This window comes from Bemisia tabaci, chromosome 1 (genome assembly GCF_918797505.1).
Source record: "Bemisia tabaci chromosome 1, PGI_BMITA_v3".
Classification (NCBI taxonomy): domain Eukaryota; kingdom Metazoa; phylum Arthropoda; class Insecta; order Hemiptera; family Aleyrodidae; genus Bemisia; species Bemisia tabaci.
Genome location: NC_092793.1, coordinates 1712859 through 1731852, shown reverse-complemented (window position 1 = coordinate 1731852; position 18994 = coordinate 1712859). Strand labels below are relative to the sequence as shown.

Here is an 18994-nt window from a genome sequence, read left to right as displayed (position 1 = left end):
AAAATAGTCCTCGCAGGCCCATTGCAGAATGGTCTCAAAGTCTATCTCTATTTTATAGCCGATGATGATTAATGCTGTTCAGAGATTGAAATTTATATTCATTTACAGAGACAAGGGCTTACTGCTATGAAAAAGTGGTAATGCAGATGCGCCAAAAACCGAATGCTGTGGAAAAACTCTGAAAAATTTACTTCAAGGGTACGAAAAGTTCCACAACGCCAAGCATTTCTAGCTATCAGGCGCTATTGCCTCACAACTGCATTTCCGATTTGTCTAAAAGATGAAATTTCCTATTTCGCATGGTACTCAATCTGTTCTACTTATTTATAACGAAAAAAAGAGAGAGAAAAAATCATCACTTTTGAAACCTGCTGCACAGCACAGAATTTGCCTGCCTTTTGTTACAATCCACGGATCTCAAGATCGGACATTTCTTGCACCCTTGGACTTAGATGCCTAGAACAGGAGCTACTAAGAAGCAATGTAGAAGAGGGGGCACGGTTAGCGCCCGTCTACTTCAACCCAATTAGTCCCAAGTCAGTTCTCGCTAGAGCTTGAGTGTATCTTGTATTCTACTTCATATTGATCTGATCATTGTAAGTATTTGTTTCTTGTACCTAATTAAAGGAACCTAAATAGTTGTACCTACTTATCAGTGCTTCCCCTAGACATACTATATAAAAAAGCAATAATTTCGCTGGCAGCATTTCCCATCCCACGTTCCCACTTGGTTTTGAACTTGTTTCTTGCAAAAACCCCGGCCTTGCAACTGCTGATGGGAATGTGTGCCTGTGCCCACAACGATATGCTATTTTTTATTGCATTAAACTTGTCTCTTGATCCTGATCAAAAGTCATGTTTGCGTTAAGCTTTTGCGACATGCAGTTTTCACAAAGTCCCCGGTTTCCGTTTTAATACTTCACTTATTACACGAAGCTAGCGTGGCTAAAACTAGTCAAAGGGATCCCTTATCTTCTCAGTCTCAACACCTGTGAACGAGGCGGCCATAATTAACAGAAAAACCCATTGCATGAAAGTATATTCTGATCAGAAGCCAATACCACAGAGCAGTAATCATATCTCACTTCTGCACGCCTTCTTGTTTCACAGTTGAAATCAGTTTCTTTATCTCTTCCATGGAAAGACATCGGTTGGGTTTTATTGTGAATTAACAGCCGGCCCATGTCTGGGTGCTAAAAAGAAGAGGGATCTAGTTGACTCATTGTCCTTACACTGGCTTCATTTGGTAAGCAAATTTTCGAAACTGCAACTGCGAACTGTGCGAAAACAATAGCTCATAGAAACTTATTGCAATAATGGATTTTGATCAGGATCATTAGACAAGTTTCATGCAATTAAAAATTTGAGATCAGTGGGGGCACAAATTTCCATAAGCAGTTTACAGAATCCTTCAGATTCTTGAACCATCTATTGAATCTGCCGGTGACAGGAGAGGGTAGGTATGCCAACCAAAAGTAACAAGACATTTTCTTCAAAAATGCTGGTAAAGCTGTCTTTTTTACCTTACAGTCAGCTCAAGGGTGGTGTTTTGAGAAAATCCTAACAAAATTTTTTAATCTTCGGAAATGTTTTTCTTTTTTCATTTTTTTTTTTTTTTTTTTTTTTTTTTTTTTTTTTTTTTTTTTTTTTTAGTAGCCACTTGTTGTGGTGCTCTGAAGCGAGACGGTCGCGCTTCAGCTCACGCCGGATCAGTATTTTTCAACAAATTTTCGGAAAGAAAATCACCAGCATGTGATTCTGCTGGAATCGAGAAAAGTGCTCGCGTCGCGGTGTTCTGGCGGCCGGGTCCCGAGTGATATTAGTGCCAGTGTCATCATAAACAATAAACAATCGTATGGCAGACCGGCCTGTAGTGTGTAAACACAGTGTCAAGTGTAGTTACGTCAACAACGTTTTTCTCGGGTGCGAAAAATGTCTAAAGCGGGGATTACTCATCGGCCTACCTCGAATTAAACTAGACACGTTGCTAAATAGCCAAATGGAAAATCAAAATCCGTTCGGGAGAAGTTCTCTTCTCCCGAGGTCTCCGCCCCCCCCCCCCCCCCCAGTCGGCAAGGGCGGATGATAACCTCTCTCTAATTGCTACGGAGTCAAGCTTGACAGCGGTGGCGTCGGTAGAAGATAAAGAAACAATTATTAATGAAATTTTAAACACCAGCATTGACCCTGTTCTTCAGGCCCCTACCATTCATAAATCAGTTAAAAGTTTTATGACCAAGGCGCATAACATGGTCAAAACGCTGTCCAGTGACAAAAATGAACTGGTGAATAGAATCAATTCCCTTGAAGCAGAAAATGCGAAAAAAATACAGAAATTATAAGAACAAATTAATGCTATTAGCTCTGCAAATGCAAGCTCTCGATCTAGAGATGCCCATCTACAATCTGCGAAAGAGTTAGTTGAAAATAACTCTCGTAAGCCCTCAGGACAATCTAAATTAACACAGTTCGCCACTGGGAAACCAGTTACACCAAAACCAGGTACATCTACAACACCTGTTTCTAACCAATTTGCCTTTCTGGAAGACGACATGGAATCGAATCACGATGCTGATGACTCTGAATCTTCCGACACATGGGTCGACTACAATTCGGATCCCGAATTTAACTCCAAACGGAAAGCAATCCAATCTCAAAGAAGGAAGCGTAAGAGAGCGAGTACTTCAGCTTCAAGTGGCCATACCGATAATCAACACACCAAACCGGGTGAGAGCGCTCCAGTTAAAGTAAATATACCCAATCATAGTGTATCAAATGCATCTAGTGTTAAGAAAATTTTACCCCCCCCTCCCATTAAAGTTATAGGTGTAGACAATTATGTCAATCTTGTAGAAATAATCACAAAAAAATCAGTTAAAAAGGAAGATGTCAGAACTAAAATTATTAATAATGAAGTCTGGCAACTAAATCCGAAAGACGACGCTACAGCGAAAATAATTTTAGAATCCCTCAGAGAAACACATGAGACTAATAATAAAGTGCAATACTATACTCACTGCAATAAAAATCTGCGTGATATTAAAGTTATTGTAAGAGGGCTTCACCCTTCAATCGAAGAGCAAGATATTCTTGACGACTTAAAAAATAAAGGTTTTAAACCTAAAAAAGCGACTTGCCTCATGAAACGCGTCCCACTGTCGGACGCGGAACTTAAAGCTTTGAGAAAATCAGTATCACCTGTGGTTCCAGCTCCACAGACGGCTGATCTTTAGTCAGTGCCTGAGCAAAACTCAGTCTCGGCTATGGAAACAAATTCCGCTGTCAATGAAACAACCGCAGACGAAACCTACCCCCCAGAAACAATTGTAGATAAAGATAATGAGCCTCTTTTTATTGCTGACTCTGCTTATGTAAGTAAAACTAAACTGATAAAAATACCGGTCCATCAGGTCGACTTCAACTATACTGATGATATAGAAAAAATCTATAAGATTGTTGGTATTTGTTCTATGGTTGTAAAAGTAGAACCCATTGAAGTTACTACTACTAAGATAATACAGTGTCGAAAATGTCAAAATTTCGGACATTCCCAAGCATATTGTGGTAAGCAAGCACGTTGTGTAAAGTGTGCGGCTAAACATTTATCCGCAGAATGCCCTTGGGCGAAGCGCATTATCAACCCTAAAAGTGCAAATTGTGGGGCAACAGGTCACCCGGCTAGCTATAGAGGCTGCCCCTTTGCGAAAGCGATGCAAAAAGACAGAGAAAAATCTATTAAAATGAGAAAGGGAAAGATCGATGGGTTTAATTTTCCTAACTTCCCAGATAAACCAAATAAAAAGAAAAAAGGGGGGGGGGAAATCCTCCTAGTGCTATTAAACAAGGAGTTAGCTTCGCCGACGCAGTATCCGGCCCGAAACCGTCTAATCAACAGGAAGAGCTCATAAGTCAACTCTTAATGACCATTGAATCATTAAGGAAGCAACTAGAGGAGATGAGTAAGAGACAGGAAAAATACGAACAGGCTCTTATGAGCCGAGTGTTGAGTTCTCGATAAAATTACTAACAAAAGTGAAAGCATTCTTAATCTTATCGCATGGAATGCGAATGGATTAAAACCTGCTAAACTCTTAGAATTTAGTGAAAAATGGCAAAATTACGTGTAGATATAACATTGTTCTCTGAAACCCATTTTGCTAGGGAATCGAGAGGATACTTGAAAGGATATAGATTTTATAATTCACGACATCCTTCTAATAACGCTAGGGGGGGAGCCTCTATTGCTATCAGGGAAAACATTAAACACTCCGTTCTTGAAATTGTAGAAGAAGAACGTTTCCAAGCGGTGATTATTCAAATTGAGTCATCGCTGGGGCCATTTCATGCCAGCGCTATATACGCTCCACCGCGTCATCGATGCTCAGTTGACGATTATTCTGGCTTACTTGATAAATTGGGTCCTTGCTTCCTTATCGGGGGGGACTTCAACTGTAAAAACGTTAGATGGGGTTCGAGATTAACTAACCCAAAAGGTGATAATCTTGAAACTGCAGTCAATCTTATCGGAGGTGATTTTATCTCTCCGGGTAAACCCACCTTCTATCCAGGTAATCCATTGAAAGAGCCTGACGTAATTGATTTTTTCATCTTCAATAATCTCAATCTCAATAACAAAACTTCTTGCAATGTGTTAGAGGGAAAAAAAGATCATGTGCCGGTTTTCTTATCAATATTTGCTACTCCATCATTAGTTAAACGCCCACCCTGTCTAATTTCTACTCAAACAGACTGTAAAAAATTTCGAGAATTATTAACTTCCCGTATTAATAACTCGACTTCAATAAACGACTGCTCCACACTTGATAAGGAGGCAGAGTCATTAATTTCGAGCATCCAAGAAGCTGCAAAAGCAAGCACGCCGGTTGCTAGAACTTTTAATAATTTTCATCATAAATGCACTCTTCCAAAGGAAATACTCAGCCTTCTTGACCGCAAAAACAAAGCGGGAAGGAGGAGACGGATTACTCACCATGAATCTGATAAAAATCTCTACAATAGACTAAACAAGGCAGTGGAGAAACGTATTAATGAATTTCGTGATGAAAAATTTGAAAAATTCGTAGCTAATCTCAGCCCAAGCGAAGCTAATGATTACACCCTTTGGAAAGCGACAAAATCCCTAAAACGTCCTTCCCTAGCTAGCTTCCCAATTAGAAAACCTGACGGTGAATGGGCAAATAATAGCCAGGAAAAAGCCCATACCATTGCCGATCACCTTGAAAAAGTATTTCAACCTAACCCCTGCAAATCTCCAGAGAAGGAATGCGAACTAGAGGAAGAAGTTGGTAATATTAATTTTCTCCCTGCAGAAAAAATCAACAAAATTACATATGACGAAATTTTCAAGGAAATTAAATATAAAACAAAAATCAAGAAAAGTCCAGGTTTTGATCTTATCTCAGCAATTATACTCAAGCAACTTCCTCCTGCGGCAATCAAAAAGTTAGAAGCACTCTTTAATGCAGCGTTGTCATTGAAATACATCCCTAGTCAATGGAAATTGGCTGAGGTGATTTTTATTTTAAAATCCGGAAAACCTCCTTCAGCCCCTAGTTCGTACCGCCCTATCTCCTTACTTCCCCTGATATGCAAACTTTTCGAGAAGTTATATAATAAACGTTTACTGGCAATTGTAAATAAGAAAAAGTTACTTCCTAATGAGCAGTTTGGTTTCAGGACTAGACATAGCACAATAGAACAATTACGCCGGATCTCTTCTTACATTGAAAAGGCGCTAGAGGAGAATCAGTTTTGTAATGTAGTTTTCTTGGAAGTCGCCCAGGCATTTGACAAAGTCTGGCATTCTAAAGTGGCTTTTAAACTTTCAAAAATCTTGCCTGGGAACCACGTGCAATTAATAATGTCTTATTTAGCAGATAGGTCTTTTAGGGTTCGATTTTAAGACTCTTACTCTGAATTTAGGAAAATAAGAGCAGGGGTACCTCAAGGTTCAGTACTCTCCCCCCTAATCTTTAGTCTCTTCACCGCTGACGTACCTAAACCTAAAAAAGGAAAAATCGGGATCTTTGCTGACGACACGGCCGTTGCGTCCTCTGCGCCCACATATGAGGAGACAGTCACTAACATCCAAGAGTGCCTGGACGACATGCAGGATTGGACTGAGCGCGATCGCACGGCGCTTAACGCCACCAAATCAGTTAACGTGGTCTTTACCTTAAGACCATATGTTTATGTCCCTGTGATCCTAAATAAAATTGCTATTCCCCATGCACAAAAGGCTCCTTACCTCGGCCTTACTATGGATTGTAAGTTAAAATGGAAGGAGCATATTCTAAATAAGAAAAAGCAAATTGACTTAAAGCACAGACAGATGCTATGGCTTCTCGGGAAGCGATCTAAATTAAAGCTAAAAAATAAAGCTTTACTTTATAAATCAATGTTAAGGCCAATCTGGGTATATGGCTGCCGAATTTGGGCGTGTGCCGCCAGTTCTAATCTCAAAATTATTGAGACAATTCAAAATAAAATACTCAGACAAATGGCAGGGGCCAGGTGGTACGAGCGAAACATCGATATTAGAGATGAGCTCGGGATCGAAGAGATGGACATGTACATCTCACGTATGTACAATAGATATGAAGAGAGACTGGGCGGTCACCCCAATCCCAAAGCAATAGCGCTTTTGGATTGGGGCTCCGAGACCCGGAGGTTAAAAAGACGAAAACCACATGAGTTGAGCACGGCTCATTTCCGTCGGTGTTAGGCTCGTGCCTCTGGCCCCTACCAGTCTTAGTCGACTGACAGGGCAAAAGCATAGTTAGTAGGAAAATTCTCTAGAATCTAGTTCTAGGAATAATTATAGTTAATATTAGTTAGTTTTTGCTCCCGCTTTTTACAGGATTTTACTTCTAATGTAATCCATAAAGCGGTGTTTACTTCTATTTTATTATATTAGGCTTAAAGAAAAATTTGTAAAGACTCGTAAGGTCTAGTAATATAAGTTGTAATCCAATATGTGTAATTACAAAAAATAAATAAAAAAAAAAAAAATTTTTTAGTCGATATCTACTATATTAGATATCTACTTTTCTTGGAAGTTTCTTGCCTCCAGGGATCAGAGATATCAAAATAATTAACAGAAGGAAACTCACAAGAAATGATTGTAGGCTTCTTCTTCGTTGTATTCTAAGCTTACGTCAGTATCGTACTCATTTTTGTTGCTTTCGTTGAGTTGATCCAAACTGATATGGGAAAAGAATCCAGGGATCAGCAAAACTTTGCTGATGCCTGGACGTTTGTGGTTCCTGAAAAAATTAATTATATCATCAAAGAAAAAAAATTAGCAGCTAGATAGAATTCTACGCACATAACCTTTGAAATTCAGTTGTCAAAACTTTTCTTACAAGAAAATGGTACTTTCAGAGGCTGTTTTCTTTCAAATCTCTCCCTTCTGCTGAAATAAAGCTTCTCGAAACACCTACAAATTAAAAGTTGAGAGACACAATTAAGAGAGGCCAATTCTTGATCAGGAAATGCTGAACCACTAACATATAAAGGGTATTCCAAAAGTCCTCCCCCCCCCCTAACTTTTGAATCGTTGAAGATAAAAAAACGAAACTTTGGGCATGTTTATATCTCAAGGGGGACCATTTTCTGGGAGTCAACATATTGCCCCTCCTTCGGGGGGGAGGGGGAGGGGGCTCAACTTTTTTTTCAAATGGTAGCCCCTACCTTGTGATACATCATTGGGAAGAACATTAAAAACTAAGAATTTTGGCGCAAACGGCACATCAATATCTTTATATGCGACGGAGTTATGATAGGTTAAAGGTAAAAGTTAATCTCTTTTCAAAAACTTATAACTTCCGTTCAAATTATCGTAGGGAAAAAAATAAAGCTGGAACATTAACCAAATTGCAAGCACTTTTAAGTAAAAGATAAGATAAATTAAAATAAGATAAATTTAATTAATGTAAAACATAAAAGAAAACACAACACTATTCTGCCCGGAAAATTTGGATACCCAATTATTCTGCTAGATCAGATTTAAAAATAAATACTAACTATATCTATACAAAAATAATAAATAATAAAATATATATGATGACATAAATTAGGACTAGAGAAAGACACAATTATAACAAGCATTGGTTAAGTATAAAAATGGAGAAAAGAGAGAAAAAAATAAATTAATAGATAAACAGATAAGTAATAAGCAAATGGATAGATAGATAGATAAATAAATATAAATAAATAAATAAATAAATAAATAAATAAATAAACATTGCAATAGAATAAAAAAAAAAGATAGAAAAAAGGACATTTTCGAATGAAATAATGAAAGAAATTGGAAAAAAGAAAAATTGTAAGAATAATTGTTGAAAATACATAAAAAAGAGAGAAATTTAAAAAAATAAAATAGATCAATGAGAAAAAAGGAAGGAAGGAAGAAAGAAGGAATAACCAAACGATAAATAATAACACTAATAACAATAAAAAAAGAAAAAAAGCAGAGTAGATAATTGCTAAACAGATATAGTAGAGAACACAATATAATAATGCAGTACAATACAATAAGGTTACAATAATATTGCATACAATAGTTTTAATAATAAAACATTTAAAAAACAAGTTTGAACAACAAGTTTGAATAAACACCTAGACAACTTTGACGACATTGACAACTTTCACAACTTTCATTTTCATGTGTGAAAGGAAAACATTTTGAGTGGGGCAAGAGGAAAGTTATCAAAAAATGAAACACTGCCTACCATACTCATCAAACCACTCTGACTCTACCAAAAATCTCTCTAGCTCCTTCGTAACCATGGCAGTGCTCGTTTTTGGATACTCCTGAAAAAAAATTGGTAAACTATTTAATAACGATGGTATCTGCATCCGAATAGTTCTGTCACTGTAATTATTGTAGGTTCTTGGCACCTTGAATGAAATGGAGTTTGCGTAGGACATTAGCCTACTTTGAGGAACAAATTCTTCAAAATAAAATGATGACTCGTAATTTAAAATTACTAACTTATACTTAAGCAAAAAATCCACAGGATAGGCTCCCAACAATTTATATCCTTCCTCCCTTTGCATAGGATCTGTCATATCTTTCTCTCGATCTTGTACTTTTCTTATGTTATCTAACACCCTACTGGTCGCCGAACCCCATGCCGTTAGACCGTAATGCAACAGCGAGTCAAACAACGCGAAGTAGACCACCCTCAGCATATTGGGCAGGAGGTATTTTTTAACCGTTACAATGCCAAATAACGATGATCTTAATCTACCATTCAAATAGTCTCCCTGCTTATTCCAGGAAAATAATGTATCTATTATTACCCCTAAATACTTATAAAAATCTAGTTGCTCAAAAATAACGTTACAACCACAACTGTCTTGACTCTCTGAGTGTGAACAATGGTGCTCATGAAACACTAGCCTTAATTTTTCAGTTTTGTGGGTCTTGACTCGAGCGTGCATTAACTTTGTTTTCTGTCGACACAATGTTATTCCTACATCATGAATCCGCTTTTTGAAAATGTTGAAATCTTTTTGTAACAAAACTCTTGCCTTATATAATTGCTCGTGCACCAGAGCTACACATAAATCATCTGCTAACATAAAATGATTTGAAAATTGGAAGTTTGAGCTTATGCTATTGACATACAGAATAAACAGAAGTGGCCCTAAAATACTCCCTTGCAGCACTCTACTCAGCAAGTTGACCAATACACTGCAGGACGCGCCTAGCCTTGCCGTCATTCTTTTGTTGCTTAAGTAATTCTCAAAGAGAGCCAACGCCTGTATTCTGATGCCAACATGTTTTATGATTAATGACATCAAATACTTTTTCAAAGTCTGCGAATAATAGGGGAACATGCATTTTTTTGTTAAGACAAGAATTACCGAAATTGGCAAAATCTTTCAGCAGCATATCAGCACTTTTGCCACGTTGAAAGCAAGATTGTTTTTTATCGATAACGTCATTTTCTCGAACAAAACGAGATAATTTTTTCACCACCACTTTCTCCATAACTTTTTGTATTACTGTTAGCAATTATCTTTTTTACCTTTTCTCTTATACACCCGCTTGACTACTGAAATTTTCATCTTATCAGGCACCACACCATTTTAAAAATTAAATTAATGAGATGGGCTGTGACAGGAGTAAACACGTCTTTGAGTCTCTGTAAGTCACAAATCCGGACTTTTTTACCTCAAGATTTGAAATTATGTCAGGAATTTCTGATGTTGTCGTTAGATAAAACTCTTCTAACGGTCGCAAATGCTCATACTGACCAAATACTTTTACTTTTGGTAAAGATCTATGCCTACACTCATGTCTTGCATTTTGAACGCCTTCCTCAAAGCAGTTTACAAATTCATGACATAGCTCTTGCTCCGTTTTCTTTGGCAGGAAATTTTTGAAAACAAACTCGGCAACAACTATACTTCGTCTTTCCTCCCCAAAAACTTATTAATCTCCTTCTAGACCTTGTCTGCATCTTTCTAACATTCTACTACAATAAAAAAAAAAAAAATTTCTCACTTGTATTTTTCTATTGAGTTTATTTCTGAAACGAGTATAGGCGATCCTTTCTTATTATCTCGCTCCTAGGCGAGTCCCAATAGCGTTTGTAAAGCTTATCTCTGTAATCTAAGTCTTTAAGTATCTCTGCTGTTATCCACTCTTTATGGTCTAAATTTCTTTTTCGCAATATTCCTTTATTATCTGACCTCTTACTGGCTTCATATGCGTCTTTAAAGACTTACTCTACTTTTTCATATACCTCACAAGGGTAGCCTAGGGTAAGTAAAGACCCCAAGTCAAATTCTTTAAGAGTTTTGTCCCACTCAATCACATCAATCCTATTATTTTTTTTTGAACATGATTTCTGATCAAGGGCTTTGATAAACTATAGTTGAAAGAGCAGACAGCAACATAATGATATGGTATTTTTCTTTGAAAAATTGCAGCCAAGACCTTTGCCAATTTCAACCTAACCACCACATGAACGAGTGCACTTTCCGTCCTGCCTGACGTTAACCCTTGTTTCTTCCTGAATACACGATTCAAGACAAAAGTCGCAGGAATCATTTCAAACTTATTTTAAGGGGGGGGGGGGGGGTTCCGGACAGCCAAATGCATCAGTTCAAAATTCAAACAATTTTTCTGCGAAATGAACCAGTTTTCCTTAACTTTCCTCCTACATTATGTCGATAAGTTCAAAATTAGTTCAACATTACGTGTTTAAGTCCCCAAAGAAGTTGCGGTTTTAACGAAAATTCTCTAAAAATTACGCACTTTTAGGAAATGACCATGTTTTTAATGTCGCATTAATTTTAACATGCATTATTGCCAAATTTCCGATTTTTAAATTCGACAAATGTTACATATCCGCAAATACCCAAAAAAGCTATCTTCAAATTTGAATAAAAAGTTGTCTAATCGATAGTTCGTTTGATTCCGCATCCATCGATATATTATAGCTCGCTGGGAAACTTATGGTTCGCGAGATATCATCATTTTTGTGAACAGCTTTATGGAGCGACGACGCTTTTTGAGTCCGGGCGGATAGAAATTTTAGCCTCCAAAAACACCGGGTAGCATTAATTCCATGGTTTCCTATGTAATTTTTGGCGCTGAATCCGAATTTGACCATTTCATAAAAAAATTGTCACCAAGATGTTGCCAAATTTGGCAAAAATTGCTTAAAATCGGCCTTTTTGGCGGAGTATAGCCTGTGACTTGCCAGGAGTTGATCAGACGACAAAATTGGTTATTTCCACAGTTTAAACTCGTTAAACTATCTACAAGCTGAGTCAAATTCTTTCTGCTCACGGTAAAATTAAACGCGCGACAAGCAGCAAACTGAAAAAAAGACACCGAAATTGGCGCTTTTTGCGGTTTTTGTCGTAAGTTTCTTGTTTTCCGATTAAGAGAATGTTTCTTAGGAAAATCTGAATTACGCTGAGTGTAACGACAAACTATTGTATTGTTACATATATAGATAAAGAGCCGCTTTAACAGCGGTCTCTCGGGCCCCGCGACGCCTAACCGCCATAGTCCCTTGTCCACCCACAGGTCCAATTGGGCCCTTGTTCCTTTTTAAGCCCCTTCTTGTCCTTTCCTGGGCGTCTTCTTCAGTTTGGTGTCGTTACTTTTTTCTATTAAACTCCATTATCTCAGAATTATAAAATAAAATTGTATACTAAATATAGGGTAATGAATAATAACGGTCAAAAATACCGCCAAAATTCAACGATTGTACGTAATTTTGGCAATATTGCAATGCGTCTTGTCTTGTTTTAATGAAGTCAGTCTGAGGAGTACATTTTATTCATTAATTTTTAGCAGAACATTTTCCATTATTGTTTCAAAATGTGGTTTATTGACACGATTCGATAAAACTCACTATTTTATGAATTTTTCCTCTCTGAACTAAATACCCTAGTTATTAGTATATATCTAAGTTGAAAATTAAATTATTCTACAGAAGTGTATTATTTTGCAAGAGAGATACATTTATAAAATTTAAAAATAAGAGGTGAACAAAGAATATAGGACAAAAATATCGAAAAAACCAGCGAAAATTAAAGTATTTTGTTTAAGCTTGGCAACATTGGAATATGTTCGATTTTATTTTATTGTTCAATTTTATTAAACTCTGCTCATGTTGTTCATAAGTATAGTCAAGAAACATTCTCTTAATCGGAAAACAAGAAACTTACGACAAAAACCGCAAAAAGCGCCAATTTCGGTGTCTTTTTTTCAGTTTGCTGCTTGTCGCGCGTTTAATTTTACCGTGAGCAGAAAGAATTTGACTCAGCTTGTAGATAGTTTAACGAGTTTAAACTGTGGAAATAACCAATTTTGTCGTCTGATCAACTCCTGGCAAGTCACAGGCTATAATCCGCCAAAAAGGCCGATTTTAAGCAATTTTTGCCAAATTTGGCAACATCTTGGTGACAATTTTTTTATGAAATGGTCAAATTCGGATTCAGCGCCAAAAATTACATAGGAAACCATGGAATTAATGCTACCCGGTGTTTTTGGAGGCTAAAATTTCTATCCGCCCGGACTCAAAAAGCGTCGTCGCTCCATAAAGCTGTTCACAAAAATGATGATATCTCGCGAACCAAAAGTTTCCCAGCGAGCTATAATATATCGATGGATGCGGAATCAAACGAACTATCGATTAGACAACTTTTTATTCAAATTTGAAGATAGCCTTTTTGGGTATTTGCGGATATGTAACATTTGTCGAATTTAAAAATCGGAAATTTGGCAATAATGCATGTTAAAATTAATGCGACATTAAAAACATGGTCATTTCCTAAAAGTGCGTAATTTTTAGAGAATTTTCTTTCTGACGAAGTTCAAAAAAACTAAATTTAAGGTGATTAAATTTGAACGTTCTTAGTTTATAATATTCATTCCAATGAGGTATCACAAGATAGGGGTGCTTCGTGCAGGTTTTGGGATTCTGCTGAACATGTACTGGAAGAAAACGTGTCTAGCATCCTAAAACTTTTTGTTTGCATCGATGTTGTACAATTCTTATCCTTAATTGAATGATTCTGAGGTAACTGCATACCTGCTAATATCCACCCGAAACTAGACTCTTGTAAAAATGGTTTACCAATCCCAAGACTTAATTTTTCGGATCCTATAGTATTCCAAAAAATGTCTGTACCCAGAATCATGTAAACTTCATTTACCTCAAAATAAGAAGGATCGGCTAGACTTTTTTCAATGTTAGACGAAATTTCTTGAATTTTTGGAAGTGGGAAATTTGGTATCAAGACAGGTAAGGACGTAACTAATAGACAAGTAATTATGGCATTATACTGAGAATGAAATGATGAAATATGTAATTTTACTCCGTGATGTGTCATTCACCCCCCTTATTTCCCTGTTTTCCTTTCCCTTTTCCCTGTATGATTATACGATCATATTACGGTGACCCCGACGTGAATAAGTGCGTTAAAATTCGGTACAATTTGGTGCTTTTTAAGTGAAATTATCCAAAAAGCTTCAAAAAACTGAGCATTTAAAGTGAAAGTTCATTAGTCCATTTTTCTTTTCTCGAAAAAGTGCCACAAAGGCATCAGCTGATCTGCCAGTCCACTCTTGTCGCCCGCAGCCATCAGGCTTCTGTCACTCGGCAACCCTTCAAGAACCCATTTCTACCTTCATTCCACCTTCTCTAGTGACTTCTCTTCCTGTCTTCCGTGAAGCTGCTGTTGGAATACATATAACCTCATCTGCTTCCTTTCATCCTGCTGTTATTGCCATAGCTTAGCAATTGCTCGACATTCAACTTGTCCTTCTCTCCTCTCCAGATCAGCTGAGTTTGTTGATTTTGATTTGTCCGTTTGCCCTTATTTATTTGTCTATCCTATGTTGCATCAACAATGTCTCAGTGAGATTATGCACTATATTTTTTTTTATTATTTCTTTTTAAGCGCATAATCAAACATTTTTTTATTATTTTGTTTCCGCCTGAGATACCTCTATAAATTCTACGCAAGCATCATGAAGGATAAACAGCTCAAACTTACATGCTTAGAAATTACCAAAAAACAGTTGGAAGAGCAATTAGCTCCCTTTTCAATCGCTGCTACCGATATTCACGTAACTACAATCGAGCTGGAATCTCGAATGTCAGTTATTACTCCCATACTTTCTCAATACTTACGTGTCCTAAGTGAACTATTCTCACTTCGGCAGATAGACATTTCTGGGTTGATCAGTGATTTTGAAATCAGGTATTTTGGTTCAATTACCGCGGCAAAGTCCAGAATTGCAACCTCTATTCAGTCATCGCAAGCAACTTCTTCAAATGCTCAACCTAAATTTCGTTGCCACTTGAAACCGGCAGAATTGCCAACCTTCGATGCGTCATTTGAAAAATGGACGTCAATCAAACAAATGTTCTACTCTTTAATAGATAAAAATGTGACTTTAACTCCAATATCTATAAAGTTACATTTCTTAAAATCAGCATTAAAAGGTTCAGCCTCGCTTGTTTTGCAAAACTTAGATTTTTCCAACGAAAACTATGCTGAAGCTCTGAAGCTTCTTAATGATAAGTTTGGGAACAAACGTTCTATAATACGTAAACAAACCAGCATTTTGCTGAACCTGCCTTGCGTTACTTTCACTAGGGAATCAGCTCGGAACATGCTACTGCAAGTGCAACAAACTTTGCATGGACTCGCAGCTTTAAATATTGATACATGATCCTGGGATCCACTCATAACCACATGGATAATATCAAAATTTGATTCCTTCACGTTAACTGAGTGGGAAAGGGTAGCGCCTGGTAAGGAGCCTCCAAAAACGCAACAGTTATTTGACTTTTTAGAGAGGCAAAGCCATGTATTGGAAGCTCTTAATTATTCTGGTGGTTCTTTTCTCAACAATCCGTCGTCCATTGCATCGAGCTCCTTTGCAAAACAAAAAAGTTCTAATTGCCTCACATGTTCTCAACCTCACTTCACGTATCAATGTCCCACATTTAAAGCGCTCTCGGTGTACGATAGGATAAACAAAATAAGCTCGTTGTCTAAATGTAAAAACTGTTTTTTGGTTCACAAAACCAATGCTTGCGAGTCTGCCAGACGTTGCCTAAAATGTGGTGGATTACATCAAACTCTCTTACACATCCCTGATAGTAAAGGCACTCAATCTGGCAAGCAGAAAGGGCATGTTGCTTCAGAGAACAGTTCAACATCGAAACAGCAGGACAGAGCATGACTATCGACTGCAGGATACTATACTGTTGGAGTAGCTGCCGGCAGGGGTATTATTAGAAAGTGCAAAATTCTGTTAGATTGCGCCTCACAATCTAACTTAATATCACACAAATTTGCGGAAGAATTGGGATTGCCATTAGAAAATGTACATGTGGTTATTTCCGGAATCGGGTCAGCGTACTCAAATCACGACGGGGTCACCATAATATGATCGTATAATCATATAGGGAAAAGGGAAAGGAAAACAGGGAAATAAGGGGGGTGAATGACAAATATACAGGGTGAGCGAAAAGTCCCCGACCCCCCCTCTAACTTTTGAACGAATTGAGCTAAGGAAATGAAACTTTGGGAATGTTCCTATCTCAAAGGGGACCATCTTTTGAGGAGGTCAAAATTTTGGTCCCCCCCCTCAGGGCGGGACAGGGGCCCCCCAACTTTTTTTTTCAAATAGCAACCCCTATCTTGTGATACTTCATTCGAAAGAGCATAAAAAACTAAGAATTTTGGCGCAAACCGTAGATCAATATCTCAATTTTTGACCGAGTTATGATAGGTCAAAGGTCAAATTCGACCTATTTTCAAAAACTCATGACTCCGGTTCAAATTATCGTAAAGAAAAAAATAAAACGGGAAAATTTACCACATTGTGTTCGCTTTTACGTAAAAATTGCAGAAATCACTTCGATTTAATTTTCAGGGGGGGCTCGGACCCCCAAATACGTCAATTCAAAGGTCATTCAATTTTCCTGCGAAATAAGCCAATTTCCTCTGGATTTGCCTCCACATTATCTCAGTAAGGTCAAAATCAGTTCAACATTACGTTGGCAAGTCCCCAAATTTCGGGAAAAGTTAAAAAAACAAAATTTAAGGTGATTAAATTTGACCGTTTAAATTTCGTTTTTTTAACTTTTCCCGAAATTTGGGGACTTGCCAACGTAATGTTGAACTGATTTTGACCTTACTGAGATAATGTGGAGGCAAATCCAGAGGAAATTGGCTTATTTCGCAGGAAAATTGAATGACCTTTGAATTGACGTATTTGGGGGTCCGAGCCCCCCCTGAAAATTAAATCGAAGTGATTTCTGCAATTTTTACGTAAAAGCGAACACAATGTGGTAAATTTTCCCGTTTTATTTTTTTCTTTACGATAATTTGAACCGGAGTCATGAGTTTTTGAAAATAGGTCGAATTTGACCTTTGACCTATCATAACTCGGTCAAAAATTGAGATATTGATCTACGGTTTGCGCCAAAATTCTTAGTTTTTTATGCTCTTTCGAATGAGGTATCACAAGATAGGGGTTGCTATTTGAAAAAAAAAGTTGGGGGGCCCCTGTCCCTCCCTGAGGGGGGGACCAACATTTTGACCCCCTCAAAAGATGGTCCCCTTTGAGATAGGAACATTCCCAAAGTCTCATTTCCTTAGCTCAATTCGTTCAAAAGTTAGAGGGGGGGTCGGGGACTTTTCGCTCACCCTGTATGTAGGAGCGACCGTGACAGGACAAGTAGATGCAATACAATGGATGGATGTCACTATGGAAACGCATACAAGGGGTTACAATTTGAAAAAAAAGTTGAAAAAAAAAAGTCCTCCCCTGAGAGTGAGGCCAAAATTTTGACCCCCTCAAAAGATGCTCTCCTTCGAGATAGAAACATGTCCGAAGTTTCTTTTTTCTTCCTTGAACGATTCAAAAGTTATTGTGTGTATGAGTGTGTGTGTGTGAGGATCTGTGTGAGGGAGGGTGTGTGTGTGTGTGTGAGGGTGAGGATGTGTGTGTGTGGGGGGGGGGCTCTTGGAACACCTTGTAGGACAGACTTCATTTTTACTGAGAACCAAGACATGAGGCTTTGACTTTAATTTATAAAAGATCCTACACAGCTTTGAAAGTGCTTTCTATTTCGTCAAGTGTAAACATAAAAAATGAGCCGATTTTTTCAAGATATTTAGTTAATTTAAAATTATCATGATGAAATGAGACATTTGAAATCAAAGAATTAAGACTAATTACTCTAAAATCTGTTAACATTGAGCATTTACAGAAAACTTTCAAAAATAATTGTTTGTGCGTAGTGAGCTGATGTAAAGAAAAAGTTAAGAAAATTTGCTTTTACAATTTGCTCGGTCAAAAAAGACAGATAACTTTAAAAAGTATGTTTAAATAATGAAAATAAAAGGATGGATAGGTACGTAGGTAAGGGAGATGGTTTTACTTTACTTCGAATGGCATTTTCCTAAATGATCGGACAAGAAATTTTTCTAAGTTTAAAACATTGGCTGCATTGAAACACAGAAAGTTTTTCTAGAGTCTTTGCATGAACATTCTGAATCAGTTTCTGAGCTCCATTACGTCCCCTATTTCAGAGAGGGCAAATGCACACAGAATCTTCTTAATATTTGAAACCATTTGCGATAAATGCAGAATGGTTGTCTTTGTCCGTTAGTTACCTATGTGGTGGCAATAAGCATTTTAAAAATTTGCTGAAGTACCGGTAAATAAGCTGAAAGAATGAATGGAAAACTGATACAGTGACAAACCTTGAGCAAAAGTCCCAAAATCTGCATGCTCCAACCTTTGAGAAAAAGGGACATTCAGGTTCTGTTGGATGAGTTTCGGAGGAAACAGCAACTCCTTCTGGGAGGGGAGCTGATCCATTAATGTATGCATCCATTTGAGCCAGAAATTCAATCTACAAGGAAAACAAATTTACACTAATTAATGGATAGAGATATTTACATTTCCACATTTAATTGAAAAATAAAACTTTTAGCTACAATGAATATTCAATTTTATTCCCTCTTGTCTTGTTAGATTTTGTGTTCCTCTTTTTAGATCCCAGCAAGACAGCTCAATTAGTGATTCGTTTACTGTGCCTTCATATCAAAGGAGCTACAACACAGGAAGCACTCTATGAGGCCCCAGCTGTTAGGATTCGGCAACACATAGAATCTATAAAACAGGGCAACATTATCACTTCCAGTAATTCAAGTACTGACATAAAGAAAGTTTTGAAACAAAAAGAAAGCTATGATTGAGAATTAGGACGTATGCTGCAGAGAGAGCATACCTTAATGATGAGCTTCGATGTCAAAACAGGAGCAACGCTTCAACGAGTAACATCAGCCCAGCACACTTTATGTACTTAATCTGCATGTTTTCCAAGCACGGTTGAAGAAATTCCATGCAGTGCCAAAAAACTTTTTGTCTCTATTACTATTCCAGTGTCCTCTCCTAGGTAATTCTACA

At 37.4% G+C, this 18994-nt stretch overlaps 1 protein-coding gene across 5 annotated transcripts in view; it reads right to left on the bottom strand.

Annotated features, from left to right (window-relative positions):
* LOC109037207 (uncharacterized) overlaps positions 1-18994 on the bottom strand; it is a 114045-nt gene that overhangs the window by 64260 nt on the left and 30791 nt on the right. For all 5 annotated transcript variants that reach the window (XM_072299532.1, XM_072299504.1, XM_072299556.1 and 2 more), the window contains exons 5-6: positions 18286-18437; positions 7134-7286 (exon numbers count right to left, since the gene is read on the bottom strand). In XM_072299532.1, the coding sequence (XP_072155633.1) occupies positions 7134-7286; positions 18286-18437 (305 nt within the window). The remainder of the gene's footprint in view (positions 1-7133; positions 7287-18285; positions 18438-18994) is intronic.